Source organism: Amblyraja radiata, chromosome 1, assembly GCF_010909765.2.
Source record: "Amblyraja radiata isolate CabotCenter1 chromosome 1, sAmbRad1.1.pri, whole genome shotgun sequence".
Taxonomy (NCBI): Eukaryota; Metazoa; Chordata; class Chondrichthyes; order Rajiformes; family Rajidae; genus Amblyraja; species Amblyraja radiata.
Window position 1 is genome coordinate 161,593,380 of NC_045956.1, and position 22,744 is coordinate 161,616,123.

The 22,744-nt window shown below is 46.8% G+C and overlaps 1 protein-coding gene across 1 annotated transcript in view; it reads left to right on the top strand.

Moving 5' to 3' along the window:
• The window catches only part of loxhd1 (lipoxygenase homology PLAT domains 1), a 188,858-nt gene that overhangs the window by 87,184 nt on the left and 78,930 nt on the right, over nt 1–22,744 (top strand). The window contains exons 13-20 of the mRNA XM_033034197.1: nt 2,463–2,713; nt 5,647–5,782; nt 7,502–7,662; nt 9,025–9,111; nt 12,163–12,298; nt 18,047–18,201; nt 20,324–20,484; nt 21,384–21,460. Coding sequence (XP_032890088.1) covers nt 2,463–2,713; nt 5,647–5,782; nt 7,502–7,662; nt 9,025–9,111; nt 12,163–12,298; nt 18,047–18,201; nt 20,324–20,484; nt 21,384–21,460 — 1,164 coding nt within the window. The remainder of the gene's footprint in view (nt 1–2,462; nt 2,714–5,646; nt 5,783–7,501; nt 7,663–9,024; nt 9,112–12,162; nt 12,299–18,046; nt 18,202–20,323; nt 20,485–21,383; nt 21,461–22,744) is intronic.

Genomic DNA, 22,744 nt, shown 5'->3' on the forward strand with positions numbered 1-22,744 from the left:
CTGCAGTTGCATGCTGGTGGGACCGGCCCTTTAGGTCGCGCTTGCCGCATGCAGGTCGCATGCCCGTGGGACAGGCCCTTTACCACTGAATGGTAAAAGACTCCGTTGTTGGCTATGCTCCCCTGGTGATATTTGGTTCCACTTAATTCAAAACCAGCAGTGAGGACGAGACATTGATGAGTCACACCATAGATGAGATCTCTCAGCAATATCTTCCTTTAATTCCATTGCCACTATACATATTTTTGTAGTTCTTAAACTTGGATTGGTTGATTTATTTTAGTTGCAAACATTATAGCAGCATCATTTACAGCAGAAAAAAAGAACAGCTAACCAAGCAGAAATCAGTGATTAAAGCTGACTTTTCAGTTCAGTTCAGTTTAGTTTATTGTGATGTGCACTAAGGTACAGTGAAAAATATGTCAATTAAAGTTTGGTTCATGCTAACCTGTCAGGGGTTGCATTCAGGGAATGGAAAGACCACCACCATTTTATTCCAAATGTCACTGAATGGGAACCTTCCCAATCCGCAATGTCACCTATCCATCATCTCCAGGGACCCACTGAGTTCCTCCAGTATTTCGTATCTCTTTTGGTAAAGCAGCATCAGCAGTTCCTGTGTCACCGATTATTGCCTGGAAAATTGAAACCAGAGTTTGCTGGCTCAGTTTCGATGCACAGAGAATGCGTGCACTTTATTGAAATTCCCCATGGTCATTCAGGGTTACAAGAAGTACCCAATATGGCGCCTCCATCCAGCATTCCCTGTCATCTCTGTCCTTGTCGTCCCTCTCCTGATGAGAAAGCTCTCATCAACCTTCAACAACCTTCATGCCCCGGGCCGTTTCCCAGCAGCCGACCTTAAGGGCACAGAAGGTAAAACGCAGGTGTCAGAGGTTATGGGGAGAAGGCAGGAGAATGGGGTTAGGAGGGAGAACTCCTAACCACATTCCTAACCCTAACCCCAATGGGGTTACTCGCTAGAATTTAGAAGATTGAGGGGGGATCTTATAGAAACTTACAGAATTCTTAAGGGGTTGGACAGGCTAGATGCAGGAAGATTATTCCCGATGTTGGGGAAGTCCAGAACAAGGAGTCACAGTTTAAGGATAAGGGGGAAATCTTTTAGGACCGAGATGAGAAAATCATTTTTTACACAGTGAATCTGTGGAATTCTCTGCCACAGAAGGTAGTCGAGGCCAGTTCATTGGCTATATTTAAGAGGGAGTTAGATGTGGCCCTTGTGGCTAAAGGGATCAGGGGGTATGGAGAGAAGGCAGGTACAGGATACCGAGTTGGATGATCAGCCGTGATCATATTGAAGGGCCGAATGGCCTACTCCTGCACCTATTTTCTATGTTTCTATGAGAGATAGATCAGCCATGATTGAATGGCAGAGTAGACTTGATGGGCCGAATGGCCTAATTCTACTGTGATCACTTATGACCTTTAGGCAAGGACAACCAGCATCACAGGGATAGGACTCTTCTGGGAAACGCAACAGTCGGTGGGTGGTAATATCTTCATATGATCCAATGCTGTTGTAACCCCTCATGACACTCTGTCTCGGACAGTGAATGGTCACTGAAAATTTAAAAACTGCAGATGCTGGAAATCTGAAATTAAAAGCATAAAATCACTGAAAAACACTCAGCTAGTCCAGAAGTAAGAAACATAGAAACATAGAAAATAGGTGCAGGAGTAGGCCATTCGGCCCTTCGAGCCTGCACCACCATTCATAGAAACATAGAAACATAGAAAATAGGTGCAGGAGTAGGCCATTCAGCCCTTTGAGCCTGCACCGCCATTCAATATGATCATGGCTGATCATCCAACTCAGTATCCTGTACCTGCCTTCTCTCCATTTTCCCTGATCCCTTTAGCCACAAGGGCCACATCTAACTCAACCCCTTAAGAAGGCTAGATGCAGGAAGATTGTTCCCGATGTTGGGGAAGTCCAGAACAAGGGGTCACAGTTTAAGGATAAGGGGGAAATCTTTTAGGACCGAGATGAGGAAAACATTTTTCACACAGAGAGTGGTGAATCTCTGGAATTCTTTGCCACAGAAGGTAGTTGAGGCCAGTTCATTGGCTATATTTAAGAGGGAGTTAGATGTGGCCCTTGTGGCTAAAGGGATCAGGGGGTATGGAGAGAAGGCAGGTACAGGATACTGAGTTGGATGATCAGCCATGAGCATATTGAATGGCGGTGCAGGCTCAAAGGGCCGAATGGCCTACTCCTGCACCTAATTTCTATGTTTCTATGTTTCTTACGTCTGGACTAGCTGAGTGTTTTCATCCTGGCTGATCATACAAGTAACAATGAAAAGAGGATAGACACAAAAAGCTGGAGTAACTCAGCTGGTCAGACAGCATCTCTAGAGAAAAGGAATAGGTGACGTTATATGCGATGCATCGATCCTTCTTCCCCATTTTCATGTTGTCCTCATCTGATTTTACAGGAATCGTTTACAATGTTTCAGTTGTAACCGGAAATGTTAGAGGAGCTGGAACCAACTCCAAAGTGCACATCCTTCTACACGGATCCAAGGGCCTCAAAAACAGTGGAAAAATCTTCCTGGAAGGAGGCCACTTTGAACGTGGTTTAATTGACATATTTAACGTGGAGATTGCTGCCCTCCTCAGCCCTCTCAGTCGGGTCACCATTGGCCATGATAACGGCGGAGTCAGCTCAGGATGGTTCTGTGAGAAGGTAAGTAAAAGAAAATGTCAAAGAAACCAGTGAAAACATTGAAACCATTGATGTCATAGAATGATAATCAGATTGTTAGTGGGGGGGGGGGGGGGGGGGGGGGAACACAAATTATTCAAGTCTTTCAGGTATAAAAAAATTAATCCAGTACAACTGATTGTACCTGTAGGTACACAAAAATGCTGGAGAAACTCAGCGGGTGCAGCAGCATCTATGGAGCGAAGGAAATAGGCAACGTTTCGGGCCGAAACCCTTCTTCAGACTGATTGTACCTGGACTTGACTTGACTTGAACTTAACCAGAGGCAGCACCGTGGCATAACGGTAGAACTACTGCCCTAGGTTTTCTCCAAGATCTTTGGTTTCCTCCCACACTCCAAAGATGTACAGGTGTGTAGGTTAATTGGTAAAAAAAAAAAATTCACCTCCAGATCTCACATGAAGACTAATTCAATACCTGTACTAGTCAGTAGTCATAAATCTTGAGATTCAGGGACTGGCAAGGTGTTCCAAAATCTAATCATCCTTGCAATTCTTTTCCAACTGTGCATTTTTGCACCAATGCCCTTTTTTGGGCAGTCTTTTTTTCTTTTCACTGACTTGTACAATTTAGGTGTAATTCACATAATTGATGTTTTTGTGCTTTTATCTGTCGCTGTGTGCCCTGGATGGAAGAATTTTGACTTTAGTTTAGTTTATTGTCACGTGTACAGTGAAGAGCTTTTGTTGCATGCTAATCGGTCATTGGAAAGACAATACATGGTTACAGTAGCGGACTAAAAATATTGGTTGCCAGGAGACAAAGAGGGCCCACTTCATCAGGGGCCCACTTGCCATCGGGCAAGCTGACATCCTGGCCAGTCTCCCACTGCATGGTTACAATCGAGCCATCCACAGTGCACAGATACATGATAAGGGAATAATGTTTTATCAAAGATAGAGCCAGTAAAGCCCAATCAAAGGTACTCCAAAGGTCTACAAATGAGGTGGATAGTAGTTCAGGACTGTTCTCCAGTTGTGGTAGGATGGTTCAGTTGTCTGATAACAGCTGGGAAGAAACTGTCCCTAAAGGGCCTGTCCCACTAACGTGACTTTTCAGCGACTGTCTTCGACCTTCAAGCTTGAGGGCACTCGCCTGAAAAACCTCGAGCTGGATCGACCCTCAGCGATGAAACCGCGAGCTGGAGCACGCACGCACGCACGCACGCACGCACGCACACACGCACACACGCACGCACGCACGCACGCACGCACGCACACACACACACACACGCACTGGCCACACACACACACGCGCGCGCTCTGGCCCCACACACACGCGCGCGCGCTCTGGCCCCACACACACGCTCTGGCCCCACACACACACGCGCGCGCGCTCTGGCCCCACACACACGCTCTGGCCCCACACACACACATACACGCTCTGGCCACACACACACACGCGCGCTCTGGCCCCACACACACACACACACGCCCGCGCTCTGGCCCTACACACACATACACACACACACACACGCTCTGGCCACACACACACACACACACACACACGCGCGCTCTGGCCCCACACACACACACACACGCTCTGGCCACACACACACATGCGCGCTCTGGCCCCACACACACACGCGCGCGCTCTGGCCCCACACACACACACACACACGCTCTGGCCACACACACACACACACGCTCTGGTCCCACACATGCGCGCTCTGGCCCCACACACACACACACGCGCGCTCTGGCCCCACACACACACACACGCTCTGGCCCCACACACACTCTCTGGCCCCACACACACACACACGCGCGCGCTCTGGCCCCACACACACACACGCGCTCTGGCCCCACACACACACACACACACACTCTGGCCACACACACGCGCGCTCTGGCCCCACACACACACACTCACACACACGCTCTGGCCCCACACACACACACACACGCGCGCTCTGGCTCCACACACACGCTCTGACCCCACACACACACACGCTCTGGCCCCACACACACACACGCGCGCGCTCTGGCCCCACACACACACATGCGCGCACCCTGGACACACACACACACACACACACACGCGCGCGCGCGCGCTCTGGCCCCACACACACACACGTGCGCGCTCTGGCCCCACACACACACATGCGCGCGCTCTGGCCCCACACACACACACACACACGCACGCTCTGGCCCCACACACACACACACGCTCTGGCCCCACACACGCACACACACGCTCTGGCCCCACACACGCACACACGCTCTGGCCCCACACACACACGCACACACACACACGCTCTGGCCCCACACACACACGCACTGGCCACACACACACACACACACGCACACACACACGTGTTCCTCGACCAAACTGAGGCGGCGAGTATTCGCTCGAACTTCCCTCGAGCATGAAGTTCCAGTGACCTCCTAAGACCATGTGTCGACTCTTCTAAACTCGCAAATTAGGTTTCCGCAGTGGGACAGGCCCTTAAATCTGGAGGTGTGCGTTTTCACACCGATACCTTTTGCCCGATGGGAGAGGGGTGAAGAGGGACTGGCCAGGGTGCGACTCGTCCTTGATCATGTTGCCGAGGCAGCGTGAGATATACATTTTCACTGTACCTGTACCTCATTGTACCTGTACTTGACTTGACTTGACCTTAACCAGAGGCAGCACCGTGGCGTAACGGTAGAGCTACTGGCCTAGGTTTTCTCCGAGATCTTTGGTTTCTTGTCACACTCCAAAGACGTACAGGTGTGTAGGTTAATTGGCTTGGTATAAATGTAAATTGTCCCAAGTGTGTGTAGGATAGTGTTAGCATGCGCGTATCGTTGGTCAGTGCGGACTCGGTGGGCTGAAGGACCTGTTTCCGCGTTGCATCTCTAAACTGAAGAAAACTAAAAACGTATTGTGTTTCTATTTGATCTCCACAGGTGATTGTTTACTGCCCGTTCACCGGCATTGAACAGACATTTCCCTGCCGGAAGTGGTTGGATGAGGATGAAGGGGATGGACTCATTGAGCGTGAACTCTACGAAATGGTTTCACTGCGGCAAAAGAGACAAAAAAGTATGTGTGCGCTTAGCTTCTAATTACAGATACGGCACGGTGGCGCAGCGGTAGAGCTGCTGTCTTAACAGTGCTTGCAGCGCCAGAGACCCGGGTTCGATCCCGACGACGGGTGCTCTCTGTACGGAGTTTGTACGTTCTCCCCGTGACCTGCGTGGGTTTTCTCCGAGACTCCAAAGACGTACAGATTTGTAGGTTAATTGGCTTGGTATAAGTGTAAAATTGTCCCTAGTATGTGCAGGATAGTGTTAATATGCAGGGATCACTGGTCGGCGCGGACTCGGTAGACCAAAGGGCCTGTTTCCGCGCTGTATTTCTAAACTAAACTAAAGCTACACTGTTATATTCTGTGAATTTCCAAGGGAATCATCTGGAATCATTCCAGTTTTCACAATTAATTCAATTAGATGCCAGGAATTTTTTGCAGCATATAATCCTACATGGACTTTACTATAAATCCAAAGTCTGATTTTGCAAGTCGGCCTTAGTGTATGGTTTGATTACTGATTATTATAAAGAGAAAATGGCCATGAAATTCAAGACTAGGGCAGGATCTTCACAGTGAATGAAAGGGCCCAGGGGAGTGTTGTAGAGCAGAAGCATCTAGGAGCACGGGTACATGGTAAGGAAGGCTTTTGGTATATTGGCCTTCATCAGTCAGAGTATTGTGTATAGAAGTTGGGATAGACACAAAATGCTCAACTGAAGTTTGACGAAGGATCTCGACCTGAAGTGTCACCCATTCCTTCTCTCCAGAGATGCTGCCTGACCCACTCCAACATTTTGTGTCTATCTTTGGTTTAAACCTTCCTACACAGAGAAGTTGGGGTGTTATGTTACAGTGGGGCAGATGTTGGTGAGGCTGCGTTTGGAGTATTGTGTTGACAGAGTGAGAACTGTTCATGTGGGAAATAAGCACGAACGGAGGTGTCCACATGTTGAGCTTCCGTAACCCGGTGATGAGCTGCACTGATCAGGCAGCATCTGTGGAAAGAGAAACAGAGTTAATGTTTCAGGTTGAATATCCTTTGTCACAACTGGGAATGCGAGAAAAACAAGTTTCGTGGTGGCACAAAATGGTGTAGAGCTGCTGCCTAATTATACAGCGCCAGAGACCCGGGTTCAATCCTGATTACGGGTGCTGTCTGTACGGTGTTTGTATGTTCTCACTGTGACCCCCTGGGCTTTCTCTGGGTGCTCCGGTTTCTTCACACATCTCCAAAGACGTACAGGTTTGTAGGCTAATTGACTTCAGTAAGATTGTAAATTGTCCCTTGTGACTAAAGGGATCAGGGGGTATGGAGAGAAGGCAGGTACGGGATACTGAGTTGGATGATCAGCCATGATCATATTGAATGGTGGCGCAGGCTCGAAGGGCCGAATGGCCTACTCCTGCACCTATTTTCTATGTTTCTATGTCCCTAGTGTGTAGGATATTGCTATTGAACGGGGTGATTGCTGGTTGGCGTGGACTTGGTGGGCCGAAGGCCCTGTTTCCAAGCTGTATCTCTAAACTAAAGTTAGTTTTATGTTTCAGAGACGATGGGGAGGGAAAGATAATTTTGGCACAAAGAATATCTATGCTGAGCAATGGCGTTCTTCAATAACATCCACCAAGGTCCATTTTATGAAGGGCGTCATTCTTTACATATCCTCACCCAACACCTGCTCAGATGTCACAGAATACATTAATAAAATGCTCTCTCTTTTTTAAACTAGAACATCCGTGGTCACTGTGGATTTGGACAAGTGACATTAAGAGTGCCGGAACTGATGCCAATGTTTTCCTCCAGCTCTATGGTGACAAAGGGAAGTCAGATGAGATGTGCCTGGACAACAACTCGGACAACTTTGAAACTGGTCAAACAGATAAGTTTATGGTGGGTGGATTGAGCTGGGGAAAGTCTTCGAAGATCCATTTAGACTTTAGAGATGCAGCGAGGAAATAGGCCCTTCGGCCCACCGGGTCCGCACTGACATGCGATCACCCCCATATACACTAGCACTTCACATGCACTTGGGACAATTTACAATTTTTACCAAAGTCAACTAACCTACAAACCAGTGTGTCTTTGGAGTGTTGGAGGAAACCGGAGCACCCAGAGAAAAACCATATGGTCACATGGAGAGCGTAGAAAGTCCATACAGACAGCACCCGTAGTCGGGATCGAACCCGGGTCTCTGGCGTTGTAAGGTAGCAACTCTATCGCTGCGCCACTCTGCCCCCGGTGGCCTTCCTATTAAAACTCCCCAGTAATCTCGACGAGTTTATAAACCTGTGCAGTATTAAGTTTATCAGTACTTCAGTTAACACCATCAGCTGTCTCATGTGTCTCCTCATGTGTTTATCATTGATGGATATTTTTCTGTCCCGTTTCTCTACAGCATTATTGAAAGTAAGTTACATGTCGAATTCCTCTCGTTTCAACAACTAATTCTGTTCACACTATGCTTCTCCTGATTTGGAAATTAATCACTAATTCAATTTTTCCCACACTAGTTTTAACTTATCCCACCGTCCCATCCACTCCCTACACAGTAGGGGCACTTTACAGACACCAATTAACCTTCAAACCTTTGGGATGTGGGTATAACCCCGAAGGAAACCGACGCGATTGACAATGGACAATAGACAATAGGTGCAGGAGTAGGCCATTCGGCCCTTTGAGCCAGCACCGTCATTCAATGTGATCATGGCTGATCATCTACAATCAGTACCCCGTTCCTGCCTTCTCCCCATATCCCCTGACTCCACTATGTTTAAGAGCCCTATCTCGCTCTCTCTTGAAAGTATCCAGAGAACCGGCCTCTGAGGCAGAGAATTCCACAGACTCACAACTCTCTGTTGTGATTGAACGGAGAACATAAGGTCATAAGGAATAGTAGAATTAGACCATTTGGCCCATCAAGTCTACTCCACCATTCAATCAAGGCTGATCTATCTACCCCCTCCTAACCCCATTCTCCTGCCTTCTCCCCATAACTTCTGACACCTGAACATGCAAACTCAACGCAGACAGCACCCAAGTAATCAAACTCAGGTCTGTGGAGCTGTGTGGCAGCTGCTCTACCAGTTGCCCCACTCTGCCGCCCCCTGAAATGTATCCTCAGTGAGGCTATTGAATCAAAATTAAGTTAATCAGAAAATTGCATTGTAATATTTGTCACCTGAATTATTGAAACAGGACTTGTGGTTCACTGATCATTACCCATTTACTTCATGTGTTTCTTGCCTCTTGCAGATCGAACTCCCAGACCTGGGCACCTTTTACAAACTCAGAATCTGGCATGAGAAACGCCATCCTTTTGCTGGTTGGCATTTGAACAAAGTAAGTCGTCAACGACGGGAAGTATGAACATCAGAATATCTAGACCCCCAACAATCCACTCTTATATTTATATTTTTTTAATTTTAATTTATTGTCACATAGAAACATAGAAAATAGGTGCAGGAGTAGGCCATTCGGCCCTTCAAGCCAGCACCGCCATTCTTGGTTTCTTGGTCCTCCAAAATATTCCAAATGGAATTTAAACTGGAGGTGGTGAAGGGAGAGCTTAAGCCAGAAAGGGTTATTGGGAAGAAAGAGCTACTTTAAATTTAGTTGCATCTGGTTGGGTAACTATAGTTGGGTGGAGATTATTCCATGCTTTAATTGTGCGGCGGAAGAACGAATTGCTGTACACATCTGTCTTGGTAGCTGGGATCACAAATTGGATCGAATGCCCTCGTCTGCTCCTAATTGGTTTGGGTTTGGTGTAGGTCTTGTAGTCTATGTCGAGCTGACTATTTAACATTTTGTAAAAACAGGTCAAACGGTGAGCTTCACGTCTGTTTTGGAGAGGGTTCCACCCCGGAGAATTCAGAAGTTTGGTGACAATCGCTTCTCTCTCATAGGTGTTAGTAACAAATCGAGCTGCCTGTCTTTGGACACGTTCGATGGAAGAAATGTTTTTATTTGTGTATGGGTCCCATGCTGCAACTGCGTAGTCCAAATGAGGTCTAACGAGGGTGAAGTATAGCTTCTCCTTGACAGAAGTTGACCAATGATGAAAGTTGCGCCTCAGAAAGATGATCATGGCGGATCATCCAAAATCAGTACCCCGTTCCTGCTTTTTCCCCCATATCCCTTGATTCCTTTAGCCCCAAGAGCTAAATCTAACTTTCTCTTGAAAATGTGTGTCCAGTTACAGTGTGATGCTTTTGTTGTGAGCTGACCAGTCAGTCAAAAGACAATACTTGAAGGAATACATGAAGAAAGAATTGAAAAAGAATTAAAATTCTTAAAATGAATTAAAGCCATCAGAGAAAAATTCAAACAATTTAAGTTAACAATTAAATTAATTCAGAAAATGTTAGTGATTTGAAATATAGTCTGAGTGCAGGTAGATGGGACTAGGTGAGATAAGTGTTCGGCACGGACTAGAAGGGCCGAGATGGCCTGTTTCCGTGCTGTAATTGTTATATAGTTATATGGTTATATACCCATCACCCTCATAATCAATCATCTTCAGTGAAAGGGAAGGGTTGTGGAAATTTGCCAGTTTAACCTGGCACTGGGTCAGTGGCCAAATTTCCCAAAGTATTTGCTGGGAAACCTCAGGAAATTGGTCTTCCACAACTACATACCAACATTTGAGGGAGGCAGTTCAGAAAATTTGAGAACTTTGTTTGGGGTTATGGGGAGAAGGCAGCAGAATAGAGTTGAGAGAAAAAGATAGATCAGCCATGATTGAATGGCAGAGTAGTCTTGATGGGCCAAATGGCCTAATTCTGCTCCTATAATTTATTAATTTATGAACTGTGTCTTAGTGACCCTTGGAAGTGAATCGGATTATTAGTGTGGCTGTCCCTGCAAAAAGGATTGGGCAACTCTGGATCAGAACAACAAGTTGCACCAGGGTATCACCTGTAGTATCAGTTCTACATATGGTGTGTAAACAGGAGCTTCCCAATATGAAGGGATATCCTGAGACTAAATCCCACAGTAATCATTGTGTTCCATATCCTGAGTGAAGTGTGATCCAACTGCCCAGGTCTATTTCATTTTATTCAAGCTCTGTTTGAGGATCCCCTCTGCCTCAGACACATGCATCCAGCACTACTCTCTAGAGTCTGGTACACATGCATCCAGCACTACTCTCTAGAGTCTGGTACACATGCATCCGGCACTACTCTCTAGAGTCTGGTACACATGCATCTGGCACTACTCTCTAGACTGATACACATGCATCCAGCACTACTCTCTAGACTCTGGTACACATGCATCTGGCACTACTCTCTAGAGTCTGGTACACATGCATCCAGCACTACTCTCTAGACTCTGGTACACATGCATCTGGCACTACTCTCTAGACTGATACACATGCATCCAGCACTACTCTCTAGACTCTGGTACACATGCATCTGGCACTACTCTCTAGAGTCTGGTACACATGCATCCAGCACTACTCTCTAGACTCTGGTACACATGCATCTGGCACTACTCTCTAGACTGATACACATGCATCCAGCACTACTCTCTAGACTCTGGTACACATGCATCCAGCACTACTCTCTAGACTCTGGTACACATGCATCTGGCACTACTCTCTAGACTGATACACATGCATCCAGCACTACTCTCTAGACTGATACACATGCATCCAGCACTACTCTCTAGACTCTGGGACACATGCATCCGGCACTACTCTCTAGACTGATACACATGCATCCAGCACTACTCTCTAGACTCTGGGACACATGCATCCAGCACTACTCTCTAAACTGGTGCACATGCATCCAGCAGTACTCTCTAGACTCTGGTCGGCAATTTTCCCTGGGCAATTATGAATCATCCACATCGATGAGTCTCAAATCACAAGCAGGCATTCAGGTAGGTATGCTGGTAGTTTTATAATCACCATGACTATAGTTTTTTTCATTTCAAATCAATTTATTAACTGAATTAAAGTCCAAAGGTTCCTGTGGTAGGATTCAAATTTGTATTCCCTGATCAACAGTGGGATACCTGTCTAGTACTCCATGGTACCTTGCTGTTTAGTTCAGTTTAGTTTTGAAATACAGCGTAAAAACAGACAAATCTGCGCTGACCAGTGATCCCCGCACACTAACACTATCCTACACATTCTAGGGACAATTTACAATTATACCAAACCTACAAACCTGTACGTCTTTGGAGTGTGGGAGGAAACCGGAGCACCCGGAGAAAACCCACGGGGTTACACGTACAAACTCTGTACAGACAGCGCCCGTGCTCAGGATCGAACCTGGGTCTCTGGCACTGTATGGCAGCAACTCTACCGCTGCATCACCGTGCCAAAAGCGATGGTCTCGGTGTCCAAGCTCCAACTGTGTGTGCCTTTGATCTTTCTCGCTGCAGGTGACTTTAATGAAATCACTGACGAAGGAGAAGTATAATTTCAAATGTGGTCGGTGGTTGGACATCAATGAGGATGATAACGAGATCATACGGGAGGTGCCTGCTGAAGGAGACCTGGTGGATGAAATCCAGCCCTGTGAGTGCCCTTTTGTTTCCGACATCCTGTTGGAGTTGCATTGTTCTCTGGATCCACAGGCAAGGATTGTCAGCACAGGCCACTGGCAATGGTATTCTCAGACTCTTGCCCCTAACCTCCCCAATATTCACTCTGCCCCATCTGAGGGAGCAGTGCTTTTCTCCTCCTAACTAAAAGTGGCTCAGATTATCAAGAAGGCATAGACTGAGATGCAGACACAAGAAAGTACAGATGCTGTAATCTGGAGCAAAGAAAAGAGCGCTGCTGGAGATAATCAACAGGTCAGGCTGCATTAGTGGAAGGAAATGGACGGTCGATGCTTCGGGTCAACACCCTGCATCTACAACACACATAGAACACAGCAAGGTACAGCACAGGAATAGGCCTTTCAGCCCACAATGTCTGTGCTATATTTGATGGCAAGATTAACTAATGTCACCTGCCTGCACGGGATCCATGTCCATACAGTCCCAGCAGATCTACCTGTCTATCTAAAAGCCTTGTAAACGCCAGACTGATAAAGAGGAGAGGAAGCAGCCAGCATAAAGGAGTGGGCTAAGAGAGTTGGGACAAGTGTAGCAAGCGAGAGATGGTAACTCCAATGAGGTGGGGTTGATTGATAGATATGAATCAGGTGGCATGAGGGAATGGTGGACATAGTGACTGAGGTTGGGAGGTGACAAGTGGAGAATGCAATGCTGTAGAATTTGGCATCCGACAAGAAAGGAAGGTGCAGAGTGAAATAAGGTTGGATGTTGCCATGGGAACAATGGAGGCAGGAGGGGAGGGGAGGGGGGGGAGGGGTGAGCAGCTGGAAGAGGGAATACAATGGGAGGAGTGGCTGGGTGAAAGGCAGATAGAGTAGATGGGATGAGAGGAAAGAAACAGGATGATCGGAGGCTGGTGGGTATTGTGGGGAATAAGGGTGTCAGTAAGAGGGCCAGGTGAGGGCTGATAGGAAAAGGCACAACAGGGGTTCGAGTCACCTGAAACTGGAGAATCCAATGTTCCTGCCGTTGGGTCGAACTGAAATGCAGTAGAAAAATGTCCGTAGAATGGACGAACATAGCATTAAAAATTTTACAGCATAACAACAATTGACATTTTATGCAGCATAATATCAATCCTTGAGCTGAATTAGTTGTTTGACCATTTCAGCATACACTTGAGAGTCTTCCACATTGATGGCTCTGGAGTCACACAAACACCAAAGGGATCTCACAGCCAACAGGTCTTATCAAATCTCTACCACACTTCATCATGAATGATGGTGGAGAATCAAGCAGCTAACGAGGGAGACGCTGTATGAACATTCCTGGTACTGATTCTGCAACTTCTGCAGTTGTATAGCTCTGGTGAGACCACATCTGGAGTATTGTGTACATTTTTGGTCTCCTAATTTGAGGAAGGACATCCTTGTGATTGAGGCAGTGCAGCGTAGATTCACAAGATTAATCCCTGGGATGGCGGGACTGTCATATGAGGAAAGATTGAAAAGACTAGGCTTGTATTCACTGGAGTTTAGAAGGATGAGGGGGATCTTATAGAAACATATAAAATTATAAAAGGACTGGACAAGCTAGATGCAGGAAAAATGTTCCCAATGTTGGGCGAGTCCAGAACCAGGGGCCACAGTCTTAGAATAAAGGGGAGGTCATTTAAGACTGAGGTGAGAAAAAACGTTTTCACCCAGAGAGTTGTGAATTTATGGAATTCCCTGCCACAGAGGGCAGTGGAGGCCAAGTCACTGGATGGATTTAAGAGAGAGTTAGATAAAGCTCTAGGGGCTAGTGGAGTCAAGGGATATGGGGAGAAGGCAGGCACGGGTTATTGATAGGGGACGATTAGCCATGATCACAATGAATGGCGGTGCTGGCTCGAAGGGCTGAATGGCCTCCTCCTGCACATATTTTCTATGTTTCTATGTTTCTATGATTGTGGCATCAGTGTGTTCCAGTAAAACGACAGTCAATGGGCATCAAAAGGAGAACACGCCACTTGGACCTTGGAGTCCAAGTTCATAACTTACTGAATGAGGCACAACCAAAAAAGTGATCAACGTTAATCACCCCAGTCCCAGGACTGTAGGAGTCTTCAGGCCAAATCTCCTTCATCAATGGACTTTTCTCCATCAATAGTACAAAAGTGCAGATATTCACCAATCATTGCACAAGGAGAGCAAAACAATAAATAGAGAGCTAAATAATCTCACAACCAAGGGATCTGATCTAAACTCGTCAGCCCTGCCACATCTAATTGTGAATGGTAGAGGACAATTAGGCAGCTAATGTGAGACAAAGGCCCCATCCTCTACATGGCACGCCCTGGTACCCGAGTGCTTCAGAAAAAGTGGCAGCATTTTCAACAAGTGCCAAATAGATGATCTAGGCGGCTTCCTCCTAAGACTACTACCATCACAGAAGCAGTCTCCAGCTAATTTGGTTCACTTCAAATTATATCAACAAGTGGTAGAGAGCATTGGATACAACAGAGGCTGGGGAATTAGGCAATATCCCATTTGTAACACTGAAAGCCTGCATACCTGAACTAGCTGCACTTCTACCTGAGCTATTCCAGTATAGTAATGCCCCTGTCCCACTTAGGAAACCTGAACGGAAACCTCTGGAGACTTTGCGCCCCACCCAAGGTTTCCGTGCGGTTCCCGGAGGTTCCTGGAGGTTTTTGTCAGTCTCCCTACCTGCTTCCACTACCTGCAACCTCCGGCAACCACCTGCAACCTCCGGGAACCGCACGGAAACCTTGGGTGGGGCGCAAAGCCTCCAGAGGTTTCCGTTCAGGTTTCCTAAGTGGGACAGGGGCACACAACTCTGGCTTTTACCAGCTACCTGATCAAGGACTTTCCTTCCATCATAAGATCAGAAATAGTGTTGCTCCCTGTTGATTGCATAAAGTGCCAACCTCTCAACAATTGTAGCACTCCATGATGCACGCAACATGATCTGGACAACATTCACGCATGGGCTGATAAATAAGATTTGTGCCACAAACTGCCTATCAATGATTATCTCCACGAAGAGAGACTCTAATCGTCTACCCTTGACCTCTAATGACATGAGCATCAGCAGGTTCCCCCACCATCAATATCCTGGGGATCACCATGACAAGAAACTCAATAACCACACGGACCACCAACGAAACACCATGGTTATCATGGTCAATGGAAGTAAACATTGGCTATGATGTAGAGAGGGATTTCATTTTTCTCACCACCCAGTGAGGACTCTTTCTCCCATCTCCACCAGGCCCCCTCCTCTTGGACTCCCCAGACGGCCTTCTACCCACTTTAGACTTTTTTATTTCACATCTTACCCTTACATATCTCTAGTTTCTCTCTCCCTTGACTCTCAGTCTGAAGAAGAGTCTCGACCTGAAACATCACCCATTCCTTCTCTCCAGAGATGCTGCCTGTCCCGATGAGTTACTCCAGCATGTTGTGTCTACCATAGTTACAAAGCAGGTCAGAGGCTGGGATTATTGCAGTGAATGACTCACCTCTTAACACTCCAAAGATCTTTCCACCATCTATCTACAGGGTACAAGTCAGGGACATGATGGAAAGTCTCTCATTTTAATTCAGTGCCATCAACTCTCACCATTCTGGACTAAACAATCCATTTTACGGGTAAGCTATGAACCAGAGAAACATTTCTGACAGCACCCGCATACTGTGCCTGCTGTACGAACCATCTACAAAGAGCACTGCAATTACTTGCCCAGGCTACTGCAATAACACCTTCAAAAACCCATGGCGTCTACTTTCAGAAGGACCAGGGTAGCAGGTGCATGGGAACAGCACCACCAGCAGGTGGCCCTCCAAGCTGCACACCATCTTGACATGCAGAGATATCGAAGGCCCTTCGTTGTTACTGGGTCTAAATCCTGGAAGTCCTACCCAGTAATGCCGTGAAAGACCTTCATCAATAGGGCTGCGGCAGTCCAAGATGATAGCTCAATGCCACCTTCTCAAGGCAGTTGGGGATGGCCTAAAAATCCTGGCCTTGCTCAGATGTTGAAAGTGAGTAAAAATACTCAGTCCAAAGCAATTGGGGTGGAAACAGTTTTGACGATGATAGAACAGGGAAGTCAACCACTCCCTATACTTCATAGCCTATTTTTATTTCCATGGACTCCAATGAAAATAGCTGCTGAGTTGATTCTACCCCAATTTATTTTATCTGAACCAGCAGGCAGGTAACCAACAATTGGTGGTTTCAGCTGCCTCGTTTGGATTGGGATATTGGGGCTAAGAGGATGAAGCAAGAGAGTGGAGTTATATGAAAGTTGATACAGGATTTCACTGAATGGTGTAACTGTTTGAGGAGCCAGAGAGCCAACACTATATCATTGCCGTCCTGCTTAGTGTCACTGTTTGTATCCACTCGTTATCTCCTTTTCCACAACCAACAATGGACCCTTGTGGGCTCCACCTTTTCTTGATCATCATTGCTGGCTTTGATTTGTTCTTTTCATGCCTTTCATTCATTTGTTTTTTGTTACTTTTTCATATCTCTAGTATCCCTCTCCCCTGACTCTCAGTCTGAAGAAGGGTCTCGACCTGAAACGTCACCTACTCCTTTTCTTCAGAAATGCTGCCTGACCTGATGAGTTACTCCAGCATTTTGTTCAGTGTAAACCAGCACCTGCAGTTACTTCCTACATTATTTCCTTTCACAAGACACAGGAAACAGCAGATGCTGGAATCTGGAGCAATAGACAATCTGCTGGAGGAACACAGCAGGTCATGCAGCATCTGTGGGTGGAAATGAATGAATGAATGAATGCAGGGTTTTGACTGGAAATTTTGACCATTTCTTTCCATCTAGCGGTGCTTCACAATGCGCTGAGTTCCTCCAGAAGATTGTTTAATGCTCCATTTCCTTTAAACTATCTTACAAGGCCAGCCTCTTCAGCAGTGTATCTTCCCAGTACACAGCCAAGGAAGTGAACGGCTTCCACTTTCTGCAAACCAAATGTTGAGGTCCGAAGCTCATAACACAGCACCTGGGGTGTTGAACGGGTGGAGGGGTCCAGCCTGAGGGAAGATGTGTGCAATAGTGATATTAGACGGTGAGAGGCAGGAGATCAAGATGATAGAAGATGAGAGAAGGGGGCAGCCCAGCCACGATGAGTTAGTGCTTTCCTTAAGGAAGACCTACCCAAGGCAAACTGAGCAGCTGAATCTATGGTCTTGGATCGGCTTGGACGACTTACCTCTAAGTAGTAACATCGGAGGCCTGACAAGTTGTGAGACTGACCTGCATGAGTGACCTGCTCCGCCTGTGTGAGTTATAAAAGTGGCATCGGATGCCGTTGTGTATCTCTGGACTCTTCCCTGCATTATCACATCGGACACAACGCTGTACCAGAAGGAGAGTCATAGACTTTGTAGAACTTACTGTTGTGCAATATTTTCCTTTATAATTTTTTTTAGTGGAAATTAAATGATGCTTCAGATGGAAACAATTCATCACACAATCAAGGCAAGGTACTCCGCACTCCTTGTTTGAGGTGGTTGAGCCTGTGATCTTATGGCTGGGTGATCAATGTACAGCCTGGACTTGGTGGACCGAAGAGCCTGTTTTCATGCTATAACTCTAAACTAAACCAAACTAAAGATTAGCCTGCCTAGACTTTAAAAATAATCACTGCCTATCTTATCTCTGATTCTAAAGTCAGGGTGAGTTTAACGTGCCTGATAATTATGATGTTCTCTGTGTGTTCTTGCAGTGGTGAAGTATCGGATTATCATCTGTACTGGCACAGTCAGTGGCAGTGGAACCGACGCCAATGTCTTTATTTGCCTGATAGGCTCACAGGGAGACACAGGGGACCGGGTGATGTATGACAGCAAGAATAATGTCAATAAATTTGAGAAAGGCAATGTGAGTACAATATATGCATTCATTCCAGCATGTTGCTGTACTAACGTATTCAGCCCGTAATGTAACCTGCTTATTCGATATGATCATACCCTGAATCACCCAGTCTTAATAATTGTGCACCAATCGCCCTGAGTCATGTCGCAGTTCCACATGGGTCAGCTGGCATATTCCTGCGCTGGTGCAGAGGTGGTGCAGCAATACAGTTGCTCCCAGAGACCCGGGTTTGATCCTGACTATGGGAGCTGTCACCTGCACCCCACCACGGGTACCATGTAATCCCGTGCTACCTGCTCCATGGTCGGATAGTCGGGGACTAAACCGTCTCCCCCACCTGCTTTTCCAGGTGAGGAGGGGGCTGTGGACCCCCAGCAGGACCAAAAACAAGATCTGTCAAAGGGCGGATGAGCTTCTAGCGAGCCAACGGCCATCCACACTTCAGTAGAAGTTGCGATCACTGTCGTACATGGCATTGTAAGGAATGATGATAAAGAACTCACACCAAAATCCTATACTTCCAGCGGCGGAAGTCTGGACAGAGATGTGTGGTGCGTCCGTCACCGTTCCCATTGGAAACCAGCACCACTGTGTTGTTAATGTTTTCAACGATGATGAATGAGTGCTGTCTGTACGGAGTTTGTACGTTCTCCCCATGACCTGCGTGCGTTTTCTCCGGAGCTACAGTTTCTGCCCACACTTCCAAAGATGCACAGGCACAGGCTAAGAGTAGGCTAATTGGCTTGGTATAAATATAAATTGTCCCTAGTGTGTGTAGGGTAGTGTTAGTGTGCGGGGATCGCTGGTCAGTGTGGGCTCGGTGGGCCGGAGGGCCTGTTTCCGCATTGAATCTCTAAACTACACTAAACTGGTGCCGAGCTCGGAACTCCTCTGCAAGAGTTCACTAATGCAGAGGTTCCAAATGTCCTGAGAGGTTCTTTGGAAGGATCACTCTGATATTAGTGACCATGCATTTATCTTACATTTATGCAGTGTCTCCAGCCTCAACTTACTGCAAATTCCAGCTGGGGAATCTGACTGTTGAATCTGTCAATTCCATTTATTTCAATGAAGAGTAATGGCTGCATGGGATAAAGAACATGGAACAGGAGCAGGCCCTTCGGCCCACAATGTCCATGCCAAGTTCATCTAGTCTCCTCTGCCTACACATGATCTATACCCCTCCATGTGCCTATCTAAAAGGACATTGATATTTGATTAAAGCTAACTTTTATAATTTTGAGTGTTTTAAATATTTATCTAGATCATAAATATTTTTTTAAGTTGGATGAAATAAATGATGTGATCAATGTTTAATAGTTTTAGATGGTTCTGAATGACAGAGACACAGACATTCCCATTGTTTGGTATATTTGACAGTGGGTTTAAGTAGTGGAACAAGGCAAAACAAACTGTCAGGGTGGCACGGTGGTTCAGCGGTAGAGTTGCTGCCTCACAGCGCCAGAGACCCGGGTTCAATCCTGATAATGGGTGCTGTCTGCATGGAGTTTGTACATTTGCCTTGTGACCACGTGGGTTGTCTCCAGGTGCTCCGGTTTCCTTCCACACGTACAGGTTTGTAGGTTAATTGACTTCGGTAAAATTGTAAATTGTCCCTAGTGTGTAGGATAGCTAGTGTACGGGGTGATCACTGGTCAGCGCAGACCTGGTAGGCCGAAGGACCACGCTTTATCTCTAAAGGCTGTTTACAGAGGAAGGACCAGCACAGTGTGGGAACTTGTTGACCAGGTAATGGTGGAGTAACTCGGCGGGTCAGGCAGCATCTCCCGAGAATGGGTAGGTGACGTTTCATGTCAAGACTTTCTTCAGACTGCTTTAACCCCGGATTATGTGTAGAAAGGAACTGCAGATGCTGGTATATACTGAAGATAGACACAGAGTACTGGAGTAATTCAGTGGGTCAGGCAGCACCTCTGGAGAAAAAGGATGGTTGATGTTTTGGGTTGGGACTGAAGAGTCACCCATCCTTTTTCTCCAGATTCGCTGCCCGACCCGCTGAGTTACCCCAGCTCTTTGTGTCTATCTCAATCCTGAGTTAGCCAGTCTCAATGATTGCCTTGTCTAAACATAAGAAGCTTCAACGTCTACCTGTGCTCCCTCTATCCAGGCGGATGAGTTTGTCATTGAGGCAGTAAGTGTGAAGAAAGTGGAGAGGGTGAGGATAGGACATGATGGGAGAGGCGGGAGCTGTGGCTGGTACCTGGACAAGGTGATCGTGAAGGAAGAAGGAGCTCCGGAAACTCAAGCCGTGGAATTCCCATGTTACAGGTTATAACTCTTCACTGATGAATGATAATGATAATGATTGATAACTGATGATTTAACCAATGTATTACCATGAATAAATTCATATGTTCAAATAGACCATTTGGCCCATCAAGTCAACTCCGCCATTCAATCATGGCTGATCAATCTCTCCCTCCTAAGCCCATTCTCCTGCCTTCCCCCGATACCCGCACTAATCAATAAGTACGCGTTCAGTCATCTCTGCATGGATGTGTGTGTGCGGGTGTGTGTGTGTGTGCGTGCGTGTGTGTGCGCGCGTGTGTGTGCGTGTGTGTGTGTGCGTGTGTGTTCGTGTGTGCGTGTGTGTGCGTGTGTGTTCATGTGTTCGTGTGTTCGTGTGTGTGCGTGTGTGTGTTCGTGTGTGCATGTGTGCGTGTGTTCGTGTGTTCGTGGGTGCGTGCGTGCGTGTGTGTGCGTGCGTGTGCGTGCGTGTGTGCGTGTGTGCGTGCGTGCGTGTGTGTGTTCGTGTGTGCATGTGTGCGTGCGTGCGTGTGTGTGTGTGTTCGTGTGTGCGTGTGTGTGTGCGTGCGTGCGTGTGTGTGTGTGTGTTCATGTGTTCGTGTGTGCGTGGGTGCGTGTGTGTGTGTGTGTGTGTGCGTGTGTGTGTGTGTGCGTGGGTGCGTGTGTGCGTGTGTGTGTGTGTGCGTGGGTGCGTGTGTGTTCATGTGTTCGTGTGTTCGTGTGTGCGTGGGTGCGTGTGTGTGTGCGTGCGTGTGTGTGTGTGTGTTCATGTGTTCGTGTGTTCGTGTGTGCGTGGGTGCGTGTGTGTGTGTGCGTGCGTGTGTGTGGGGGGGGTGGAGATGGAGGGCAGGGTGCAAGAGGAAAATGCATGAGCTAAAAGTAAGGTAATAAACATTCATGTTTCGTTCACTTACCACCAGGTGGCTGGATAAGAGTGAGGACGATGGTCAAATTGTCCGTGAGCTGGTTCCGTCAGGAGATGCACAGATGCTGAAAAGTAAGTAAGGATTTGTTAGAATTTTCGCATGAGGAACGCAAATCTAAATTAAAAGAACTCTCATTGTACGAGCAAGGAACCTACATTTAAAGGAATGGTGTGATTTTTAAGTCAATATTTTTTTTAAAGTCCTTTTATTCTGAGCCTGTGCCCTCCGTGGTTCTAGAATCTCCCACTACTGGAAACATCCTCTCCACATCTACTCTTTCCAGGCCTTTCAATGAGATCCCTCTTTTTAAATTAGAGCGAGTACAGATCTGGATAGACACAACCAGCGTGTCCTGTTAGACTATGCAACATTTGTGAACCAAATGTGCCTTTCTGATCTTTCTCTTTTAACCACAGCTCAAGTGCACGGTACCTACTCACTGCCCGACTATATGTTCACGGAGAAAGGAAACATCAATATCACCACTGGACTGATGTTCAACAACAGTCTACTAAGAATGGGCAGATCACAGTTCAATGTTGGGGATAGACACTAAAAGCTGGAGTAACTCAGCGGGACAGGCAGCATCTCTGGAGAGAAGGAATGGATGACGTTTCGGGTTGAGACCCTTCTGCCCCTGTCCCACTTAGGAAACCTTTCTTTCTCTCACTTTCTCTACTTTCTTTATTTCTATCTTACCTTAAAGCTTAAAAAATGAAGGGGTACAATAAATGTAATAAGATATATCTGGCTTATACTACTGTAATTTACTGTACTTCTAATAAATAAAAATATTTTTTTAAAAAGGAAACCTGAACGGAAACCTCTGGAGACTTTGCGCCCCACCCAAGGTTTCCGTGTGGTTCCTGGAGGTTTTTGTCAGTCTCCCTACCTGCTTCCACTACCTGCAACCTCCGGCAACCACCTGCAACCTCCGGGAACCGCACGGAAACCTTGGGTGGGGCGCAAAATCTCCAGAGGTTTCCGTTCAGGTTTCCTAAGTGGGACAGGGGGTTGGTTAGCCGTAGTTTAGGACAGAGATATGACTTCGTCAGCCGACTTGAAGCCGATCGAACTCCTGGTCAGAAGGCTAGATTTTAAGGAGTGTAGTGAGAGAGTAAGTAGGCTGAGAGTTTGTGGCAGCGGAAAACATGGCAGAGAAGTGAAAACTGGAGACGAACAGAAGATTAGAATTGGTGCAATGCAGAAAAGGAGAGCCAAGGCAGTTGAGGGAATCAATATTACATGCAAAGAATTCAGAAACTGATGAACCAGGAGCCCGAGCAGGCTGCAATGTGATGGAAGGCAATTTGGTGATCAAAGAAAAGGAATCAGAAGCTCGGCACAGGGTTAAA